A 22,448-nucleotide genomic window follows, 5' to 3' on the forward strand; every position below is an offset into this window, starting at 1 on the left:
ATCGTTAAAACGTTTTTTAGGGCATGAAAGTAAAAAAGACAGGTCATTATATTTTGAAGTTTAGCAATCACAACAAGAATTTTCAGAAAGCTTTGGTAGCTTATTTGAGCTGTTTACAGGTACTAACAAGGTTATAGCTGCTAGTCTGATCGTTAGTGCTAATCTGAGTGTACAATTGAAAATGGCTGCCTGGGGACCTATGATCCACCATGGGGTGGGGACCTATACGCAGGGGTCCATAGGTCCCTGACTAAGGCGATGTTGCTTGTTGTTTATTTGTTGACTTTGTTTGTTCAGATATATCAATAAATTATTGTGTGTGCCCTTATAAATACTTCTCAACAATGCCAACTTTTAAAAAAAGTAAGAACATGAGAAGATTGTTTACTGACGAGCAACTAAAATGAGCTGTGAAAGATGTTATCGATAAATGTCAGACTCTTTGAGGTGCTGTAGCTGTTTATGGTGTGCCCAAAACGACTCTCTCAAGATACATTCGACAAGCAAGAAAGCATGGTACAGAAGAAATTTCCAAGCAAAGCATAGTAACTAAACAGGTAAATATCACCAAAGCATATTAACGCAACTAGCTAACATTATTGCGGATCTATCATAATTTTAGCATAAAGTAAAAGCAAAATTATCACACAGTTGTAATGCTAAAAGACTTTAATAGCGTGAGCTTTCTCCTATATACCATTTTAGCATAAAGAGTTAAAGACCTACTGAATTTTTAAAACCGACATTTATTTTTAGATTTTCACTGAAGAGGAAGAACAGACGTTATTGAAATACATCATGCAATCTTCAAAGATGATCTACGGCCGTTCTAAAATCAAAACCAGGCAATTAGCTTTCAAATTTGCAGTGAGGAAACAGTTAACGATTCCTAAAAGTTGGGAGGTTCACCAGGCTGCCGATGAAGACTGGCTTCGTGGATTCAGAAAAAGAGCTGGAAACATATGTCTTCGACATCCTGAATCAACAAGCTTAGCTCGTACTATGGGGTTCAACAGAATTGCTGTAAATGCGTTCTTTGAAAACTTAAAAGAAGTATTGTTCCGTGGTCTTAACTCTGTTCCTCCTCAAAATATTTTTAATTTAGATGAAACTGGCATGTCCACTGTTGTGAGCTCTGGTAAAGTTCTTGCAGAAAAAGGCATGAAGCAAGTCAGCCGAGTTTCTTCTTCTGAACGTGGCGTTAATGTGACCATGTACTGTTGCATTAGCGCTACAGGACATGCTCTTCCTCCTGTCTACATATTTCTCAGGGTTCATTTTCAAGATCGTATGTTGAAAGGTGCTTCTCCGGGAAGCCTTGGATTGGCATGTAACTCCGGATGGATGAATAGCGAATTATTTCCACAAGCTTTGGCTCATTTTATTGAACGTACGAACATCTCGAAAAGCAAACCTGGAGTACTTTTAATGGATAACCATGTTAGCCATATTTCTCAAGAAGCTATTGACATTGCCAAAGAAAACGGGTTGTCGTTGCTTACTTTCCCACCGCATTGTAGCCACAAGCTGCAGCCTCTGGATGTTTGTGTGTACGGCCCTTTTAAAAAATATTATGGCTCTTTTATCGACTCGTGGTTGAGCCAGCACAGTGGACGCCCAGTTACTATTTACGAGACAGCCAAACTGTCTGGGCAAGCTTTTTCCAAAGCTTTCTCAATTCAAAACATTGTTTCTTCTTTTAGAGCTACGGGAATATATCCTTTCAATCCAGACATTTTCCCAGATGATGTTTTTTTGCCTTCAGTTGTCACTGACATTCCACTTGAAGAAGCAACTCCTGCTAATAATTTATCCGATGGCATTTGGGAAACCGATGTTGAAAATGATGATGAAACTCTCCTAACGTCTATTCTGCCTTATGCGAGAGTGTCATCTACAGCAAAGCGAAGTACCAGAACGAAATCAAAAACAATCATCATCACTGACACTCCAGAGAAAGAAAGGATTTCATCACTGCGAAAGAAAAAAGTACCAGTGTCTTCCAATCGAGCCAAAGTGTCAGTGCTTACTAAACGAGCACAACAGCTCTCTTCCAGTAGCGACAGTGATCTGGCCATGTCTCTCCATTCCGACACTGAATATGATGAGAAATCATCAAGCGCTGAAGACAGCGATTACCAGGAAAGGCAAACTGCAGAAGATTGTGGCCAAGAGTCGCTTGCAGATCTTGTAAAAGTTGGCGATCACATCATCGTGAAGGCATTCACAAACGGAAAACGACACCAAACTTTTATAGCGGTTATTACAGATGGACCAGATGATGATGGTGATTTTGATGTCAAATATATGAAGCGCTCTCAGAAAATTACGGGTGGTTTTTTTGTTTCCAGAGGAAGATGACCTGGCATCAGTAAAAGGTGCTGACATAGTCCGTATTCTGTCTGCGCCAATACCTTGTGCTGCTACAAAACGTCTGTCTGGAATTTTTAAGTTTGAAGGAAATCTTGCACATTATGGATTGTAAATCTGTAACTGACAAATACTCTTCACTTTTGATTTTATTTTGTGCATTTATTGTCCAGTAATTACAACTTATTGTCGCAAAATCTCTGTACGCTCTAATAAACAGAAGAAACAGTGATATTTAGGGCAACCAATTTTTTGACCTAAAAACTTGAAATTTTGACTTTATAATTTACAAATTTTGACCTAATTTTGACCAATAGCTTTCTGCGTTTGCAACTTAAACATGAAATACAAAGCACATTAGAAATCAAACCGTTAGGTAAGGATATCTTCTTTTTCTTATGAAATATGAGAAAAATGTGGAAGACTCAACGACACCACAGCTAACGAACATGTAATAAAAGTCACTCGAAAAACTGCAAAAGATAAATATGGAGTGTCTTTAAATATCCCGAAATTACTGAAAGGGCTCTGCACTATTATACTTCAACATCAAGTAATGTTTCACATTATCGCGTTTGAAGTTCCTGTCTCTCGCCAAAATTTTTCCTAAAATAGAGAAGCTTCTCTCTACTGATACAGAAGTTGCTTGGGAGTTCCTCAACAGGCTATAAAAATGTGGTGAAATATCATCTCGTCCCATTTTCACAATGCACTTGATGTCATTCCTTGAGATTCTTGCTTGAATATATTTTGCAATTTGGCAGCCATCAACACCAAAGTTAAGGGACCTCATTTTCTGGTAAGCTTCTTGAATGGTGTATCGGCTGTCTTCCATCTTCTGAATTAAATCAAACAGTGCACTGTACTGCTCCTCTATTTCTACAAGGTTAGTAGATAAATTGGGAGCTTTTACAGCATCTTGAGCACGCCGCAGCAAGACACCACCATCATGGAAGCCTTCCACAATATTTCCGACTTGTGTTAAACTTCTTGAATAATAGAAAGCAGCTTTCAACCAAGGGACAATCTAGTTACATTTGGCTGTGGAGGTTGGCCGATGGAAGTAAAACTAGCTCTTCTTGACCTGTTTTTAATGGTCACTGCTTTAACCCTGGCAACCAACTCATCAACAGCAGGGTAGTTGGCTAATATTCATTCGTCAGTAGTGGGCGCAACAAGATTATTACCTCAGAAATTGCAACAAATGGGTTATTACGTCAGAATAGCAACGGAAATTACAACAAAAAATCAGTACTGTATGTGTGTAGCTTTAATAAAATATCAATAGAGAGAAGAAAAACTATGTTAAAAGAAAATTTTGACCTAACCATGAATTTTGACTTTTTTTTTACTTAATAACTTTGAAACCTCACTTCGTGTCAGCCTGAAATTTAGTTTGTGGACGTTTTATAAACTTTGAACAAAGCAGAAAAATTTTGACTTTATTGACTTTTGGTTGCCCTAGTGATATTAAAAGTAAAAATCAAGTTAATTGTACAGCACCTTTAACAATATTTTTCTAAAAATGCGTGTCCCATAGGTCCCCGACCATGTTCCATAGGTCCCCATCCGTGGGGACCTATGGAACAAGAGTCACGTGTTAAATATATAAAAAAATATAACAAATAGTTATTGAAATCTTCTTATTTTTCGCAGTTAGGTAGAGCGTGGACTGCAGTATTAGAAAAACACTGCTTTGGCCAACGTGTGCTGACATGTATCGCTAAATTTCAAAAAATCTGAATTTGATTCCATCGGTCCCCTACCTCCCCTACACTTTTAGTATAAAAGAATCTCGGCCCAAGACTTAAAAAATGATCTCGCTGTTTCGAATATGAGATCTCTGATACATTGTTTTATTTTGTTTTCGTTTTGATAATTAGAAATAACAAAAAAACATGTTTTTGCAGATGCATTATGAAGTTACAGCTAACAGCTTATTTGCAAAGTATATGTTTGCATACGGAATGCCATTTATCACGGCTGTCCTTAATTCAACCATTGCTCTTTTGATCATTGATGCCAAGAGCGATTATTACGGTAACTAATAACCTTACTAATATCAAGCATAAACAAAACTGTTATTGCCACTTTCCAAAATTCTGTGTAAGAGCTTTAGTACATTGGTTCTCAACCGGGAGTCCGCGGACTCCATGGGGTCCGTAAAGCGATTTCAGGGGGTCCGTGAAAGCTTCTGAGTTTTCAGCATGATTGACTAATTTCAAAATTGCTTGTGCTTTGTTTATGTATTAGCTTACAGTGATTCTCAAACTGTAAGTCGAAATAAGTCTCAATAAGTCTCAAACGAAATTGCAAAGAACATTGCACAAAGGTTTAGTAATAGTTTCCCAACTAAAAAATATCATATCAATGACTTAAACCTTTTAATAAGGTTATGTTGGCTATGTTTAACTTAATTCTTTTGAAACAGCAGATTGTTGATCAATGATTTACTTAGAAATGCAAACGTTAGTCAGTAGTCTATTACCAGTCACAGTTTTGCAATGACTGTGATTTAACGAATTAATATTGATTACAAATGAAAAAAGGGAAAAGTTCTTTGTAACGGTCGTAAAATTTTTACCGTACTTACTTTTGATAAAATTTATAGAAAAACATCAAATGAGCGTATAGATTACTGATGTTTGATTCTGTGTGCCAACATATAGCTCATAACATAATTTCGTCAATCTCATCAATCGTCAAGTGCTTTGCGAATTTAGCAAATTCCTCTTAGTGTGTTGCTTCTAAACTTATGTAACATAATGATTCCATAAGGAGACGCGATATACCAAAATTTTAAATAGAAATTTTTAGGGGTCCACGATCGCTTCGAAGGAACCAAAAGGGGTCCACCAAGACAAAAAGGTTGAGAACCACTGCTTTAGTATTTGCGATGCCTAAACCTCACAAACCACCAGAGGACCCACGAAGTTATTGTCCAATAACACTCTCTGTGTTCTTTTCCAAATCCTATAAAATCTTATTTGTGCCCACATCAACCCTATCATCGACCTGCTAACCACACTGTCTTTTTAGATCTTACAGCTGCCTACTGCACGGTAAGCCATCACGGCCTTACTTGCAATCTGTTTTGCTTGCTTCCAGATCGATATATGGTCTTTATGATCATGAAACTTTCAGGAATCGAAGCTTCACCCTCACTACACACATGCCGTCCCACAAGGATCCGTCCTCGCTCCACTTCTTTTTAATATCAACAACCACGACCTGCCAAGCAAGGTTTCCGCAAAGGCAATCCGACTGTTGTCGAATATAGATGGAAATGGTTTATTGAATTGGAACGAAATTACAATGATACCTGACGTTTTTGTCAACAGTCTCTCAAACCACAATTCCGAGTGACCAGAACAGGAACAGTGGCAAGAAAAGTGGTTTTCTGAAATAACATAAAGGCACAAATCACGCATTTGCCTAAAACTACAAGGCAATATTGATTTACATTGTTACATCCATCTTGAACATGCGTCAATCTTAGCGCTTGATGAAGCAGATAATGTGCAGTGTGCACTGTGAACAACATTAAATCAGCAATAAAATTCACATAATTAAAATGTCCATACCAATTTTTGCCAAGTAAGCCGGAAATTTCGACAAAAGCTACAGTCTGAAATTCTTTACACAGGATTCCAATGCGGTTACAATTCAGCTATAACAAATGAAAATATAACGTTACAATACGTCTAAAATACGTAGATCATGCACAGTACAGCCGTGTCATTGATAGATATGTCAGACGTTTAACACAAAGCCAAAGTTACAAATAAACAATCAATTTGTACTCACATGAAGCAATCTCTTTAAAGCTGCTTATCTTAATTCTACAAATCTCGACTTACTAAACAAGTCCGAACTGGTTGACAAGGCTCTGTCACAACCCAAGTTCACAGATGAACAGAACTTTTACCCAACGTTGACTACAAACTGTCTGATAATATTTCATGCACAAGTGCGCTTATTTAAGATAAATTTTTACGTGTTTTGAAATTCTCAAGTTACAATAAAAAAGCAACAAATTGGAAACAATATTTTCGATGAAATCATGGAATCTTGCTTCTGTAGGCAATAAACTGAATCCCAAGGGGCAATGATTTCAGTAAATTGTTACGTCACAACAACTTGGAGCAGCCATGTTTTGTAAGGAAGAAACTTTCCAGTTAATCAATTGCAATTGATGAATCGTCAAGAGAAAGCTGCTATGCCATCAAAAAGGGCATTTATCAATACATTGCCACTCGTAAACACGTGAACTTCAAGGAACTTAGGCAGAGTGGAGAAAATATCTTACACAGCCCTAGTCTTTGTCTATTCATTAGCAGTGTACTGTGCACCTGTTCGGTGCAGCAGTGCTCACTGCCATCAACAGCTCAAACGAGGGCCCACGTCAACAGCAATTAAGACATGCATTTCTGCCAGCCTCTCAACTTCTGATCGTCGTGGTCATTGTGTGAGCCTCTAGGGACGAGGTTCTATCCTTTCACCACCCATATTCACGATGTTCTCTGGTTATGCTTGAAGCCTACTAGACAGCAAGCAGGTTTTTCATTTCATCATCCAAGACATGCAATCTTACACTCCATTAGGTGGTTTGAAAGTGGTACAATCGTTGATGAGGTAGTCTGCGGTCTGTCCCTCGGTACCACATTCACAAAAGAAGGAAAATCCCATCCCCATTGCTGCATGGTTGAGCGGAAATGTACGACGCTAGTACGAAGACGTTTAAGGCGTACCCACGCCTGTCTTTGTAGTATTAGGCCGATGGGACTGGTATCGGCGTTGGAGATGAATGAATGGAGTCTGGTGGTGTTTGACTTCCATTAAAAGTTACATATATTTTCCGCTCAATAACCGCAAAAATGTCTTGAGCACTGCGCACCAAACAGATGCACTCTGCTGAGGAATAAACAATGGTTAATGCTGCTGCTATAGACAAAGTGTCAGCTATCGCTTCCTAGCTGGAGCATGCCAGGCGATTAAGTAGCGCAGAGCAATAACAATTTCTTGCGCTGTGACTCCAAATGGTGGCGGTACTTGAGCGATCAGGATAATGTCACCCCAAAGTACTTTAGTTCTGGGCAAAACGACAGGGATTTTCTGTTGTACTTGACATTCAGTTCGTGATTAGCCTCCCGATGGTGTAGATGGAAAGCTGCTGTTACAGTTTTGGTTTCGCTGAGTTTCAGTCGCCATTTCTGGAGATAAGCTGAAACGGTTTTATGTACTGGCTCACTGGCTCAGTGCGTCTTCTAGGTTTTTCCACGACTTTGTGGAGTGGAGAATTGCAAGGTCATTCGCATATGTGTATTTTGCGAGAACCGTATTTGACAGGTCATGGGTGTAGATGTTAAAGAAAAGTGGAGCCAGGACTGATCCTTGTGGGACGCCATTTTTCAGGCTTCTTCTTTTCCATGAGTTGTGTGTGGTGACTGGTGAGGTACAGCTTTGATTCTTGACAAGTTCCATGCTCATGTGCACCATATATCGCTCAGGCAGCAGGCGAAGCAGCTTGCAAGTAAGGCCGCGGTACCTTACCGTGCAGTAGGCAGCTTTAACCCTATCTTAATTAATATGAGCTGTTTTCGTACGCGGAAAGCACGTCACGGGCTATCTTAGCCCCGTGCTAATTAATCGCTAATAACGGGAGCTATGAAAATCACAGAGCCAAAATATTTTACAGTGTAATAGCTATGTGTATTGTGCGAAAAGAAATTAAGTTTTTACTCAACAAATTGATTGAAATAAAGTGTTTGAGATCGTCGTCGTCGTCGTCGTCTGAGCTTCTGGGGCCGAGAGTCTATCCTTTTACCACCCCAGATTCACGATGTTCCGGACTACACTGGAACGCTGCTAGAGAGCAGCCAGTCTTTAGTTTCATCATCCATGACGCGCAGACCTTCCACTCCGTTAGGTGGCTTGAAGATGGTACAGTCATTGATGATGTGGTCTGCGGTCTGTTCCTCGGCACCACATTCACAGGAGGAGGAAGAAGCCATTCCCAATTGGTGCATGGTTGAGCGGAAAAGCCCGACGCCCGTACGGAGACGGTTGAGGCGCACCCATGCCTGTCTCTGTAGTGTCAGGCCGATGGGGCGTGTGTCGGCGTCGGGGATGAATGAATGGAGTCTGGTGGTGCTTGACCTCCATTCAGAATTCCATTTATGGTCCGCCCAAGTAGCCGCAGAAATGTCTTGTTCATCAGCTTCGTTGATCAGAAGCCGAGCGGCTGGCACGAATGGGTGTCTTGATTTCAGTCGGCGGGGGTGCCCGTTTGGGAAGGCAGAGATCTTGTGGTGGAGAAGATGATTAGGCTCCAGTGCCCGTCGACCGAGGGACAGAGTGGCTTCTTCGCGACGAAGCTCAGCAGGTTGGATGCCAGCGAGAATGGGGAGATTGTCCAATGGTGTGGGACGCAGGCATCCGGTCACTGTGCGCAGGGCGCTGTTTATGGCAGTGTCGATGTTGTGGCAGTGAGCACTGCGGCACCAGACAGGTGCACAGTACTCTGCTGAAGAGTAGACAAGGGCTAAGGCTGCTATTCGCAAAGTGTCAGCTCTCGCCCCCCAGCTAGAGCCTGCCAGGCGCTTAAGTAATGCAGCGCGGGATGTCAGTTTCTAGCGCAGTGACACCAGATGGTGGCGGTATGTGAGCGATCTGTCTAGTGTCACCCCAAGATACCTTGGCTCGGGGCAGAAGGACAGAGGTTTTCCGTTGTTGTGGACATGTAGCTCACGATCAGCTTCCCGATTGTGTAGGTGGAAAGCTGCCGCCACAGTTTTGGTTTCGCTGAGTTCAGTCGCCAGTTCTGGAGATAAGCTGAGATGGTTTGCATGTCCTGGCTCAAGGTGTTTTCTAGATTTTCCCACGACTTTGTGGAGTGGAGAATTACCAGATCGTCCTCATAAGCGTACTTTGCGGAGACCGTGGTTGGCAGGTTGTGGGTGTAGATGTTGAAAAGAAGTGGAGCCAGGACCGACCCCTGCGGGACGCCGTTTTTCAGGCGTCTCAGTCTGCTTCGCCATGGGTTGCCGGTGGTGAGGGTGAAGCTTCGATTCCTGACAAGTTCCATAGTCATATGGACCATATGTCGGTCAGGAAGCAGGCGAAGCAGCTTGTAAGTAAGGCCGCGATGCCATACAGTATCGTAGGCAGCTGTGAGATCTAGAAAGACAGCGCTGGCCTTCTTTTTTGCCTCAAAGCAGTCCTCGATGTCTTGTCTTGGGTCAACAGTGTGACCTGATCTACAGTGGATTTTCCGCATCGAAACCCAGCTTGCTCTTTTGGAAGGAGCGGATCGATGATTGGGTTGACGCGGGCATAGATCAGTCTTTCGAGGATCTTGAAAGGAACACAGAGGAGGGATATCAGACGATAACTCCTTGGGTCCTCTGGTGGCTTGTGAGGCTTAGGGATCGCAGCTACTAAAGCGCTTCTCCAGATTTTTGGGATTGTGAGGTGATGCAGGCAGGAAGAGAGGAATCTACGTAACCAGGACTTTAGGGCATGGCCAGCATGGAGCACAAGCTCAGGGCAGATCTTATCGGGCCCTGGAGACTTGTGTGGTTTCACTAGGCGGAGGGCGGTGGCGAATTCCTCTGGAGTGAAGTCTCCAGAGATTGTTTCTTCTGGTGGTGTTTCCACTCGCCATAGGGCAGATACTTCCTTGGCAACAAGGCGGGATGCCTTGCGGTCCTTTGTCTTGTACACCCCGTTCTGCACTAGCTGGGAAGCGATGGCATTAGCAGAAACGGGGCACTGACGAGGGGAGTTTGCTGAGCGCCCAGTGAGGTTGTTGATGATACTCCATGCTTTGCGGCTTGAGTGTGAGAAGTCGATGGTTTGGACAGCTTCGTTCCACCGCTCAAGCTTCTTTGTGTCCAGCCGCTCAAGTAGTCTGGTGGCGGCGGTGTTAGAAGCAGCACCACTTGTGGCGGCTAGGTATGAGCGGTAGAGAGCTTCACACTCAGAGTCCCAGCATGGTTTATAGCTGGTTCGATGGCCACGTGGTATTGTGGCCTTTGCCGCAGTTATTATGGCATTGCAGTGTTTGAGATGAAAAACCGTCACAAAGTCAGTTTTTATCTACTTTCCCAAACAATCGCTCAAAATTGAAATTTATGAATTATAACATAGAATAATGCTAAACTAAACAAAAAATTACTTTTGCTCATACATATAAGGCATTTTTTGGCGTTTTTACATTTCAAAGTAATTGCACTAGCATTTATATAGCACTTACATTAAATTATATATATCTAGCATTGCACGAAAATGTCTAGCCACCTGAGACGAAATGCTTATTGCAAAGGGCAGGAAGGTGGAAAAATGACCAGTTTAGGTGTAGAAAATTCGCAAAGAACAAAAACTAATATAGGGTTATAGGGTTAAAGGGCCTGTTAAGATCTAAAAAGACAGCACTGGACTTCTTTATTGTCTCAAAGCAACCCTCAGTGCATTCGATCGAGATTGTGACTTGATCCATAGTGGATCTTTGTGCCGAAACTCAGCTTGCTCCTTTGGGAAGAGCGGGTCGATGATTGGGTTGAAGCGGGCATAGATTTGCTTTTCGAGGATTTTGACAGGAACACAAAGGAGAGATATCGAACGATAACTCCATAGGTTCTTTGATGATTAATGAGGCTTAGGGATAGCAACCACTAAAGCACTTCTTCAGATTTTTGAGATTTTGAGGTGGTGCAAGCTGGAAAAAAAGAATCTACGTACCGTAAGACTATAATTCGTCTACAAAGACAGCATGTGTCCAAACCATTTTTGTACAGCGTCGAGATTTTCTGCTTCACCATGCACCAATGGGGACTGGACTATTCTTGTAAGTGTGGTGCTGAGGAATTGAAACAATTGTAACATCTTGAAGCCACCAAGTGGAGTAGAAGGTGTGCGTGTCTTGGATGATAATATCAAAGATTAGCTTTCTCTGCAGTAGTAGCCTTCCATTGTAATCTGGGAACATTGTGAATCTAGGATGGTAAAGGATTCGTGGGTTCAAATCCCACTTATTTTACCACAATGCTCGTCATGGCACATACGAAGAAAAAGGGAAATATTTTTTCAAACTTAAAAGTAGTTATTTTATTGAAAATTGAATGAGGCTGTTCACCAGGCATTAAATTAAATGAGATGTTCTACTGGTGCAAATTAAGCTAAACTATCACAAGATCTATACAGTGACAATCTGCTTTTATTCCGACGTTTCGTCAATCAGACACGACTGACTTCTTCAGGGGGGCTAGACCAGGTAGTGACTACCTGTCTAGCATGGCAAAACACAGGACATATTGCTGAAAACAACTAAACATGCAAAATGAAAATTCAACTTCTGCACAAAAACTTATCGCACGCAAAGTTTGAAATAAGTTCGAAAAAGAGGGGAGACTTAATTGTTAACGACCAACAAGAAACTTAAAGAACAACAAGATAGGAGAGTGAACGGCACGAGTCATGAATCGAGTTTTGTACGATTCATGACTCATGCCGTTCACTCTCCTATCTTGTTGTTATTTAAGTTTCTTGTTGATCGTTAACAATTAAGTCTGCGCGCGTTGCACTTTTGAGGCGGCTGGCGGGTTCCGGCCGGGGAGCTGATGCGAAAACCCTTCGCACAGCTACCTTGGCCCTCTATTCTACCGCTGAGTACTGCGCACCAGTGTGGTGCCGCAGCTCTCACACCCGCCACATTGACACCGCCATCAATGACGCACTACGCACTGTGACTGGATGCCTGCGTCCCACTCCAACGGACTGCCTTCCCATCCTTGCAGGCATCCAACCTGCTGAGCTTCGCCGTAAAGGAGCCATGATTTCCCTTGCTCGTCGCGCACTGGACCCCGACCACCTTTTCCAAAGTACACTTCAGCGCCTACCTGGAGGACAGCAGCGACTGAAATCAAGACGCCCATTTGTGCCTGCCGCACGACAGCTTCTGAACAACGTTGAAGATTTTGGAATAAGTGCGGCACACTGGACGAACTACACATGGAACATGGAGTGGCAAAACAACACCTCCCGACTCCGTGATTTCCTACCCGACGTCGATCCCCACCCTCCGGAAATGTCCCTCGCAAGACTTGCGTGGGTCCGCCTTAACCGCCTACGAACCGGCGTCGGTCGCTTTCGTTCAGACATGTGCATATTGGGCCTGGCTCCCTCACCGGGATGCGACTGTGGCGCCACAGACCAGACAGTAGATCATGTCGTCTATGACTGCCCAATCCATCAACCACCACATGGAACGCTTGGGCTGAAGGCCCTGGATGACGAGACTGTCGAGTGGCTGATGACATCATGCCCAAACATATAGTCCGGAAGAACAGCTCATATGACGAAGAAAGAACAATTAAGTCTCCCCTCTTTTTCGAACTTATTTCAAACTTTGCGTGCGATAAGTTTTTGTCCAGAAGTTGAATTTTCATTTTGCATGTTTAGTTGTTTTCAGCAATATGTCCTGTGTTTTGCCATGCTAGACAGGTAGTCACTACCTGGTCTAGCCCCCCTGAAGAAGTCAGTCGTGTCTGATTGACGAAACGTCGGAATAAAAGCAGATTGTCACTGTATACATCTTGTGATAGTTTAGCTTAATTTGCACCAGTAGTTATTTTATGTTTGCAATTAGTTTTGCAATACTCAGAAGAATTTTAAAAGAGTCCTTACGATCAAACCCTGATGCTTTGTAGAATGAAAGTGCATATCTATAGGCATTGTTGAACAAGCCTCTGAAAATATCGTTTTCCGTTGTTTAGATATCTTCTTTGAGTCTTCATATCGATTACGAAACGCTTGCTGGCTACAAGGCTCGTCGTTTTATTGGGGCTTTGTGGCTCCTGTCGGAGTGGCTTTTCTATTCAATTGTTTTATTTTTGGATGGTTAATTGAATTGCTGACATGCAGAAAACTTAAGGTAGGATAAAAAATGATTTAAAAGTTAATTTGCAACATAAAAAATATATTGTGCAAAGTACATAGCTTTAAAATAATTCTTGTATGCTTATTTTATTCGTCTCATAATTATAAAATGCAGTCTTAAAATAGTTCAAATAAAATTATTAGCCTATTGGTTTTAAAGCATTTGAGTAAAATAGTTATATCTAATCCTAGAACAACCAAGACAGCTAATTGATCAATACCTAGCTAACATGAGTAACGAGTATATGGGACTAATGAAGACCATCATTGGCTGAAATGTAGGTTCTTTGGGAGCTGCCTTGTTTGAACCTAGGTAAATTATGACCGCGGATGTCCTTTTTGTAGGTTTTGTCTTTGCACCTTGAACTTACCTAGATTTTAGTGGGTTTACTCACATTGAACCTACCCATATTCAGCGGGCTTTTGCATGTTGAACGAACTCACATTCAAGTGGTATTTTGCACACTAACCCGCCCACATTCAGTAGCCTAGGTTTTTGCAAATTGAACTAGCCCCTCATTCAACACAATCATCCCACCTACATTTCAGCATAACGCAGTTCAAGGACTGCAGTAGCCTACAAAGTACGGTAACACAGTTTAAAGAGTTTTACCAGATTAGTGACAGACTGTTTTAAATTTATGGCGCTGTCATGTATGGGCTAGAGTTTTGCAGGTGCCCCCGAAAGAATTAAACTTAGTCTGATCACTCCTACTTTTTTCCTGACGTGGTTTTATGAAAAAACACCTCAGTTCAACTTTCAGTTCATTTAGATCAGATTTACCTTAGAGAATTTTTCATCTCAAAAGTGCCCTGCGTCTAATGATTTTGAAGAAAGCATAACCAAACTGAACATATTGGCATGTATTTTACATCCTACTTTGGCCCTACCTTGAATTATAACTAATGAGAGTAATAAGCATGCAAAACATTTCCAAAAAATGATAGAGCTTCGGTAGAGAGTTTATCTTGTTGAACCATAGGCATACGAAGCCGAGCAACGTAGGCTAATCAGATTTAGCATATTTGCGTTTATTTTAGCATCTACAAAACCAAAACTACATTCAAACAAATTTCACATTTGAACGTTTTCGACATCTCATGATGTCCTCATGGCTACCTAAATATCCTGGTAGTTTCGCATACTTGTAGAGGCTCTTGACGCAGGGCCGGTTACCGAGATTGGCAGAGTGAAGTTTTCCGATTGTTAAATTATTCCATTCACTATGTGCGGCTGAATGGAGAGCAGTCTTGAAATGCGTTACTCAAGCGCATACTCGAGAGCTGAACCAGTGCCGCGTGATCTTGAGTCCAGCGCACACAGCTAACTGGGCGAAGCTATTTCACGGTTAATTTTTCTGAAGTTTATCTCGTGTAGGCCTATAATAGCCTAATAGCTGGATCTAAATCTGGCATTTTATATTGATGGATTGCTTTTGTTCATGATTGTTAATACCGGGTAGTATTTCTTTCATACTAAGGTTTGCTGTGGAGGATACAATGCTTGTGCTATGATTCGTTTTCTCACCTCAGCTTTAAAAAGGCCATGTAGGCCTACTGAAGAAGCGCTTGTGGATCAGTTAAATGTTTACACTTGAGTAATATATTTTTGAAGGTGTTCAACTGCATACAGTTTCAAAGAAAAATATGAAACGCATGTCGAGGATTTTTGACCGATCATACAGATCTTGTCACTACGGATAAAAATACTTCAAAACAATAGAAATCATACCGAATGAAGTAAAAATATGGCAAAAAACATGTTTTTGAAAGGTTTCTGGTTAGACTGTCAAGCCCTAATCACTCTTGTACTTTGCATTAAACTGTTGGCCTAATTGAAATTTCAACTTTATTTCCAACTGGGCGTTTCACAAATCTTTTCTTATAAACTTGTTGACGCAAGAGCATTTTTAAGGATAAAAATAGTCCTACTTTTCTGTTATAAGTAAACCTTATCTAATTTCTCCAAAAAAATCTGAAGGGGTTTTACACAAAACTAGCGCAGGAAAAAAGATGAACTGTTTTCACACATCTTGAGGCACTTGCAACACCCTAGTGTGCGTTTGTTAAGTCTGTCATAATGATAATATAGGTGGTGTGCCAGCACATACATAGGCCAAAAATAAGAAAAGGAACCATGCGATAGTCTAACAGTTCCTAACGTATGAAATAGACATAAATTGTTGAATTACAATGTTTTCAAACAATATTCCATGCAAAAGACGTCAAAATAAAAAATTTTGCATCACAGACAGACAGGGCACAACAACACAATAGGTTTGAGCATTATAAGAAATATTTTCCACACTTACAAACAGTTTTAACAGTATAACGTTTTTGTATGACAATAAGTGTAAGAAATTTAAATTTGCTGTGCCTTGTCTGTCTGTGGTAGACTACAAAAAAGCGTACTCTCTCTCTCAAAACTATAATAACATTTATTGTCAACTTTTTGTTAGAGATGGAGAACAAGGGCAAATGAAGTAAAATGATATGAGCTAAAATAGAAGAATATTTGATTAGAAAAACATTGGGTTTAACTCTAGAATGGCCGAAAAAATTGTATAGCATCTCTTACCCAAACGGCTGTCATAATCATTTTCTGGGTCTGACAGAATGACATTCTTTTCACCATCATCATCTAAAGGAAGATAAGAGTCACTGTTGTCTTCATTTTCTTCCTTTTTATTATGAAGCAGCATCGTACGAATTTCATCCTTTTAAATCAGCGTCAAAAATTGAATGGTTGCTTTAGCCTTTTCTGCTAATAAATATTTTTGTGTTATGAATTAAAAACGTTTAAGCTGATACAGTAGCCTACTTGAATGAGGAGAATATGAAAACTTCCTTTATCGTAATGCAGCAATCTATTCTTTTACCAAAAATAAGCGAGAAGCAGAAATTTTCTGAAAATCAAGAAAAAAGCATGTCATATCTTATCTTTCCTTGACTGCGGCTCTCTTTCGTTTTTGCGGAACTATACAATTGCGTTATTACTCTACCAATTTCTACTTGTTACTCCGCCGACATAAGTACCACAACCTACCAGATCTGAAGTAATTCATCTTTTTTCCTTTTTTTAGTTTTGCATCCTTCAATGTATTAAAATAAAAATAAATTTACAATGGAGTGTGCTAAATTGTTGATTTTACAGCTAGAATTTAGAAAAGGAAACTCTATTTAAATACTAGGAACAACTTAATCCAAAATAAAAACATTTTTTGCATAAGATTTGCATTTGAACATTTGCCAAACCAGCACAAGCCGCTAAATAAATTGTGTAACTTACTTGGTAAATGTTCTGAACATATTTTATGTCCCCCATGATAACCCATATTGGATTTATATCTAAAACCCATGTAACTTACCGGCCTCCTTTCCATCATAATTCCACATGTGCTTGCTATAGCTGAGTTCTTGGAGACAAGCTTGAAACATGAAAGGTGAAGAGGCAAGAGAAACACCAGTATCATTTTAAAATCACGTGATTACAATCTGCAATGCAGCATTCCAGATTTTTTTAAAAGAAAACTTGTGTTAAAACTAATTAGGCGTGGACATGATTACTGGTCAGTCAAATGGCTTGGTGTTTTTGTGTGAGGTAAAATCTTTATTGTCCTATGGATAATAATATTTTTCATTCAGAAATGATAAACTAGGCCATAGCGAATTTTATACATTTTTTAAATTTGTATTAAAACATTAAATTTTTAGATTAGATCAAGTGCAAAAAAACGCGGCTTTTACGATAAATTTGCCACTGTTACTTTTCTGGCCATTATGATGGGACTAAATTGGGTATTTGGATTTTTTCTTCTCATCTCTGACAACATTGTTTTTCAATCAACAATGCAGTGGTTATTTACCTTGAGCAATGTTTTTCAGGTAAGTTGTTTAATTTATCACTCAAACTACAGACACTTATAGCATAACGTCTTTATTTCTAAGATTTGTCCTTAATTTGAAGAATTACGTGTTAGAAAAATATTACTGTCCATATTTATAAGAACTGCCTTCAATTTCGACTTGTGTCCTTATTTTATCTTATTTTCAGCAATAACGTCCGTTTTTGCATAATTTTAAATGCCTTTTTGATATTATAATCTCGGTGGCTGACTTAAAGTAACATAATTTGTTGACGTCACACAGTGATTTCAAAAGTAGGTTTCGTGATGCAAAACTACTTTCTTAGAGTAGGGTGGGTTAAATAAGAGAGTTACCAAGTGTTTTTTCAGCAAAAAATTCATTCTATAGCTTTCTAAAATATAAACCGATATATATGGGAGCTGTTTAAAGCAAGTAGCCTTTAGTCTGAAAAATAAAAATATAACAAATCTGCCTTTGCTGCTATATAGGCCTGTTCATCCTAGTACTACTGCAAGAAATAAGTTTGGTGTAATGTCTGTGCAGTTTGTAATTTCTTTTTAAGTTGCAATTTCTAAAGGGCTAATAGCCTAAATTTATGAACACCATTACACCAATAATGTGTTTTTGTCGTAGCCTATGTAGACTTACAGATCTTATGGTTTGATGAGTTTATTAGAAATCACGTTAGATTAACTTTTATAGATTTGCAAATTTTGGGCTAGGTTTTTACTCAAAATCAATATCTTACTTAGAACAACTTGATTAAAAGTACCATATTGTCTGTAAATGTAAAAATGACCTGGCAACACTTTGGCATAACGCACTCTCACTCTCAGAACTTAGATAAGTTGCGCTTCCAGCACACTCTTGAGAGAGAGAAGAGAGAGAAACCTTTTATTTTGTCTGTTGCGACAATAGTACGGTACAATTATACACAATACGAATAAAATACTTGATTTTTCTTATGTGTATCACGTAAGGAAATTAAATCTCTGCTGCAAGTAAAATTAAACTAAGACTGCAACTGACCTGAGCTGCACGGAATAATCTCTGTAGCATCCCGCCCGGTGGATTGCTGAGCTTTATCGCTAACCTACCAGTCTAGCCTGACTCTCACCACAAGTATAAACTGCAGTCGGCATAAATGTTGTAATATGAAAGAGACTAGTAAGTAAGTGGTAAAAAGTATAATTTTAATAGTAACTGACCAGTAGCAAGCAATTTAAACTAAAGTTTACTCACCACCACCGCGCGACTGGACACCACACAAAAAAGAAAAAAACGAAACACCAACCACACAGTGGTGCGCATTACTGTCACATCGGTTCTGGTAAGACTTATTGTAAATAGAAAAGGAGAAAAACATAAAATGATAGGAAACGCCTTCAACAATCTTTAACCCTATCTGTAGCGACACGGGGTTTTATGAGGATGCCCCACTCTAGTAGTGAAATATTTCACAGAAGGAAATATGCTAGAAATGTGAAATTTCTTGACTTTTTGTTTTTATTCTTTGCGAATTCTCTGAACCTAAACTGGTCATTTTTCTACCTTCCTGCCCTTCACAATAAGCATTTCGTCTCAGATGGCTAGACATCTTTGTGCAATGCTAGTTATACATATAACATATGTTAATGTTAGTGCAATATAAATGTTAGTGTTTAGTTTAGCATTACTCTATGTTATAATTCAAAAATTTCAATTTTGAAGCTATTTTTGAAAAATTAAAATCAAAACCGACTTTCTGACGTTTTTTCATCTCAAACAATTTATTTCAATAAATTTGTTGGGTAAAAACTTAATTTCTATACGCACAATACGCATGGCTATTATCTTGTAAAATATTTTGGCTCTGTGATTTTCATAGCTCCCGTTATTAGCATTTAATTAGCACGGGGCTAAGATAGCCCGTGACGTGCATTTCGCGTACGAAAACAGCTCGTAATAAGATAGGGTTAAGAAGCAATTGCAGGAAAATATTGTTTCTGGTAAAAAAATATGGTACTGAATTACGTGCCACATGCGCCAACGTTTAAACTGAAAAATGTTGTTTTTGTCATCGTTATTTTTGAGTGCAAATTGATGGTGGACCTGGCTATAGCTTATACCTAAAAGAAAGTTATGTCTTCTATGTTATTTATAGTCCGGGGCTGAAAGCGGGTTTTTAAAGTCAACCTATACTGGAATACTGAGTGGAACTTTTTTGTAGAAATACTTAGAGGGGTCCTATAGGAACAATTTTAGAGATGTTGCCACCTTCCAAACCCTGGGCAACATTCCGATTTCGTTCGGTTTCCAAAGTCCGTAAAATCGGGAAAATCTACCAAGACAAAATTAGGAACAAATCTCAATTGGTCCAAACATAGGCATGTAAGATATTATTTTAAAGGATTTTTTGTCCAGATTAATAATATTGAGGTCTTGAAAGTTTTAATCACTTTGAATTTAAGTTATTTAAATTAACAATTCTCGATTTTTTTTATAAAAAATAGTAAGAAAAAGAGGGATTTGGAGAAGCATTATTTTGAAAAACTGCTGAACTCTTCTTTTTATTTAACAAAATACATAGTCATTTTTTAGCAGATAAAAGTTCCTTGTCGCTGTCACTCTCACTCGGACTATTGCCCACATTCCATTCATTTTCGCAATCGCTGCATGTACAAAAATCGGTACAGCCAATTTTCGATTTCGAACAGGAACATGCTTTTGTGTTACATTTCGAAGCTGAAAAAAGAAAAGAGTTTGTATTAGAGTTTTTCATGTTCATGATAATCCTTGTCTTTTTACCACTAAATATGGCTGTCAATTCATTCTTCTAAAAATAGATGGAGCAGCCAAACTGAAGGATAAAACAATGAATTCATGTATCATGTGACGTGACTATCGATCGAAAACCATCAGGTCATGATTTCTGGAATGAAGCCATTTGTTTTTTACCAATCTCCACCGATTTATTGACATTTACTTTAGTACCAGACAGCTGACCAGTATAAATGTTGCAAAGAGCACTTTCTGGATGGTTTGAAAAATCGAGAGGATGGAGGCATGTTTCAAGAAAGCTTTGGAGCTTTATCTTGTCTGTAAGATCTGCTTTCATCCTTTCTTCTTTTTCTTCCTTGTGGGTTGGCATTGTACATTCTTGATTCTCTCTGATGGCATCCAAAGATTGGAGTACTTCATTGCATGAGTGTTGACTTTTGGCCCAGATTTGCAAGGTTCTTGGCTTTGTTGTCTTTCCGATGATTCCATTAGGACCTTTGCCGAACTTCATGTAGGAGGTTTCAATCATGATGTCAGACCAAATACCATTCCATATGCTATCTCTTTGGCGCAAAACATGTTCTCCTTTCAAAAACTGGTCGAGGATTGTTGGTGGTAACCTTGACATTGTCAGCAGATAACATAACCCAAACCCTCCAGCAGCAAAGAAGTAAGGAATCATTTGGTGACATGCATAAAGATGTAGGGGAAATTCTCCTTATCGTTCTGCTCGTACAAACAACATCATAAGCAGAACTGGCCGTATCAGATAGTTAATCCAATGCTCAGCAATCATACTCTTATGTGAAAAAAATTCCACTCTTTCTCCAGATTTTCAAAGGAATATACATCATCTATGAAACTCTTAAGCAATTCCATGACAGCAAAACGTAGTGCGCGCATGTTCATAGGGAACTTGTTACCAGTCATCATTTTCGGTACACTTGCAAAAGCAGATTGTAACCAAGGGACAAGACCACTGTTTTCCTTTAGAACCCCAACACATCCTATGAAACTCATTAACCAGTGCATACCACCAAGTCTTGGAATTATGTGGTCCCATCGTAAAGCATCAGACCAGAATACATCTAAAGCTACTTTGTAAAGTTGCTGATCCCATGCGAAAACAGTAAATCCTTGCCCTGATCGAACAGAGATTCTTTCAGCCTTATGCATCACCGTCAAAATTGTTGAGGGATCAGATGGTGTTTTATCGATGAGTGGTAAGAAAGTTACCTTCGGGGTCACCAATGTGCGCGAAACGGGCTACTTGTTAACTTTTCTTTCTTCGGTCTCAGTGTTCAACGACTTGCAAAATGAAGAGAAACAATAATTGTGCACTTTTGTTTTATTAATTCAGTTTCTTCTCTCTCGTGATAAGCAAAAAAATGAATAACCGTCCTGTAACTCAACCAACTCAAAACTGATGCATTTTTGTCAACCTAGTCAAAAAAATGAAACGTGTAACTTACAAAAAATGTGGGATCATCTGAAGGCAAGCGCGAGACTAATTTAGTTTCTCGCGCGGGCTTGCGGTGATCGAAGCCAAACGTCACACATTTCTTCATTCATGTGATCCTTCAATTTAGTGATAAATCTTGATCGGTTTCCTTCTATCCTTCCTTGGGCCCTATACATCTCGTGAAGCTCCAAAGATGGCCATGATTTGTCTGGAAGGTTTCTAATTGACCTCGAGACGTACTTGAAAGCAGAGATCTCTGGTGAATTGATAGAATTATCACGCTTTGCTGATGCGATCTCTTTGGGGTCCTGGAATAACTTAAAACATTTTTCATGGTACCCGTATAAATGACATAAACAAAACAATGGGCAATTAAAGACAGTTGCTTCATGTTATAAAGAAGGAATATTGCACCACACAGACAAAAACAAAGTTCAGAGAAGATCACTGTGCTACCTACCAAAAAAAAGGCTGTACGTTGATAGATATCACTATATTTCAAAAACTATAATGACTCATTAATAATAGTAACACTGATACCTCGTCTCTGCTGCATGCAAGTCGCTACATGCATCTTCTATTCTGATTCTAACTAAATCTCCAGTTGCATCACCACGTTCCAAACATTGTTAAAAGAAATATTATCCAATTTTAAATATGCAAATATCTAATACTAATCTCTAAATACTACTGAACCATGGCCAAATCCAAAAGAATTAAAAAAAGTACACTCGGAATTCATTGACATAACTACCGTAAAGTATGGTCACTAAGATTACCGATTGCGATGTGAATCACTGCAGCTCGGTTGCGAAATTTATTGAAAAATAAGCAAAGGAAATTTAAAGAGGGCAAAAACTGGTTTTCTATTGAGCGCACTCTAAATTATGAACAAAATAATACAATGGAGCCAAACGCTCCCAAACATTTCCTCTGCGGTCCATCTAGGATTGCCGACTACGATCTTGATGTTAGCAAGCTTGTCGTTATTTTATGTCATGGAGCTGCTGCTGCAATGATTGGCGGCCTCATAAAAATTTATTGGGTGGCC

General features: G+C 39.5%; 1 protein-coding gene across 1 annotated transcript in view; it reads left to right on the top strand.

The window, feature by feature from the left end:
* Positions 1-22,448, top strand: part of LOC145788466 (uncharacterized) — a 98,902-nt gene that overhangs the window by 67,715 nt on the left and 8,739 nt on the right. Inside the window, exons 13-15 of the mRNA XM_082600231.1 lie at positions 4,281-4,410; positions 13,146-13,303; positions 17,023-17,193. Coding sequence (XP_082456357.1) covers positions 4,281-4,410; positions 13,146-13,303; positions 17,023-17,193 — 459 coding nt within the window. The remainder of the gene's footprint in view (positions 1-4,280; positions 4,411-13,145; positions 13,304-17,022; positions 17,194-22,448) is intronic.

The sequence above is a fragment of the Aplidium turbinatum genome, chromosome 2 (assembly GCF_918807975.1).
Source record: "Aplidium turbinatum chromosome 2, kaAplTurb1.1, whole genome shotgun sequence".
NCBI lineage: Eukaryota > Metazoa > Chordata > Ascidiacea > Aplousobranchia > Polyclinidae > Aplidium > Aplidium turbinatum.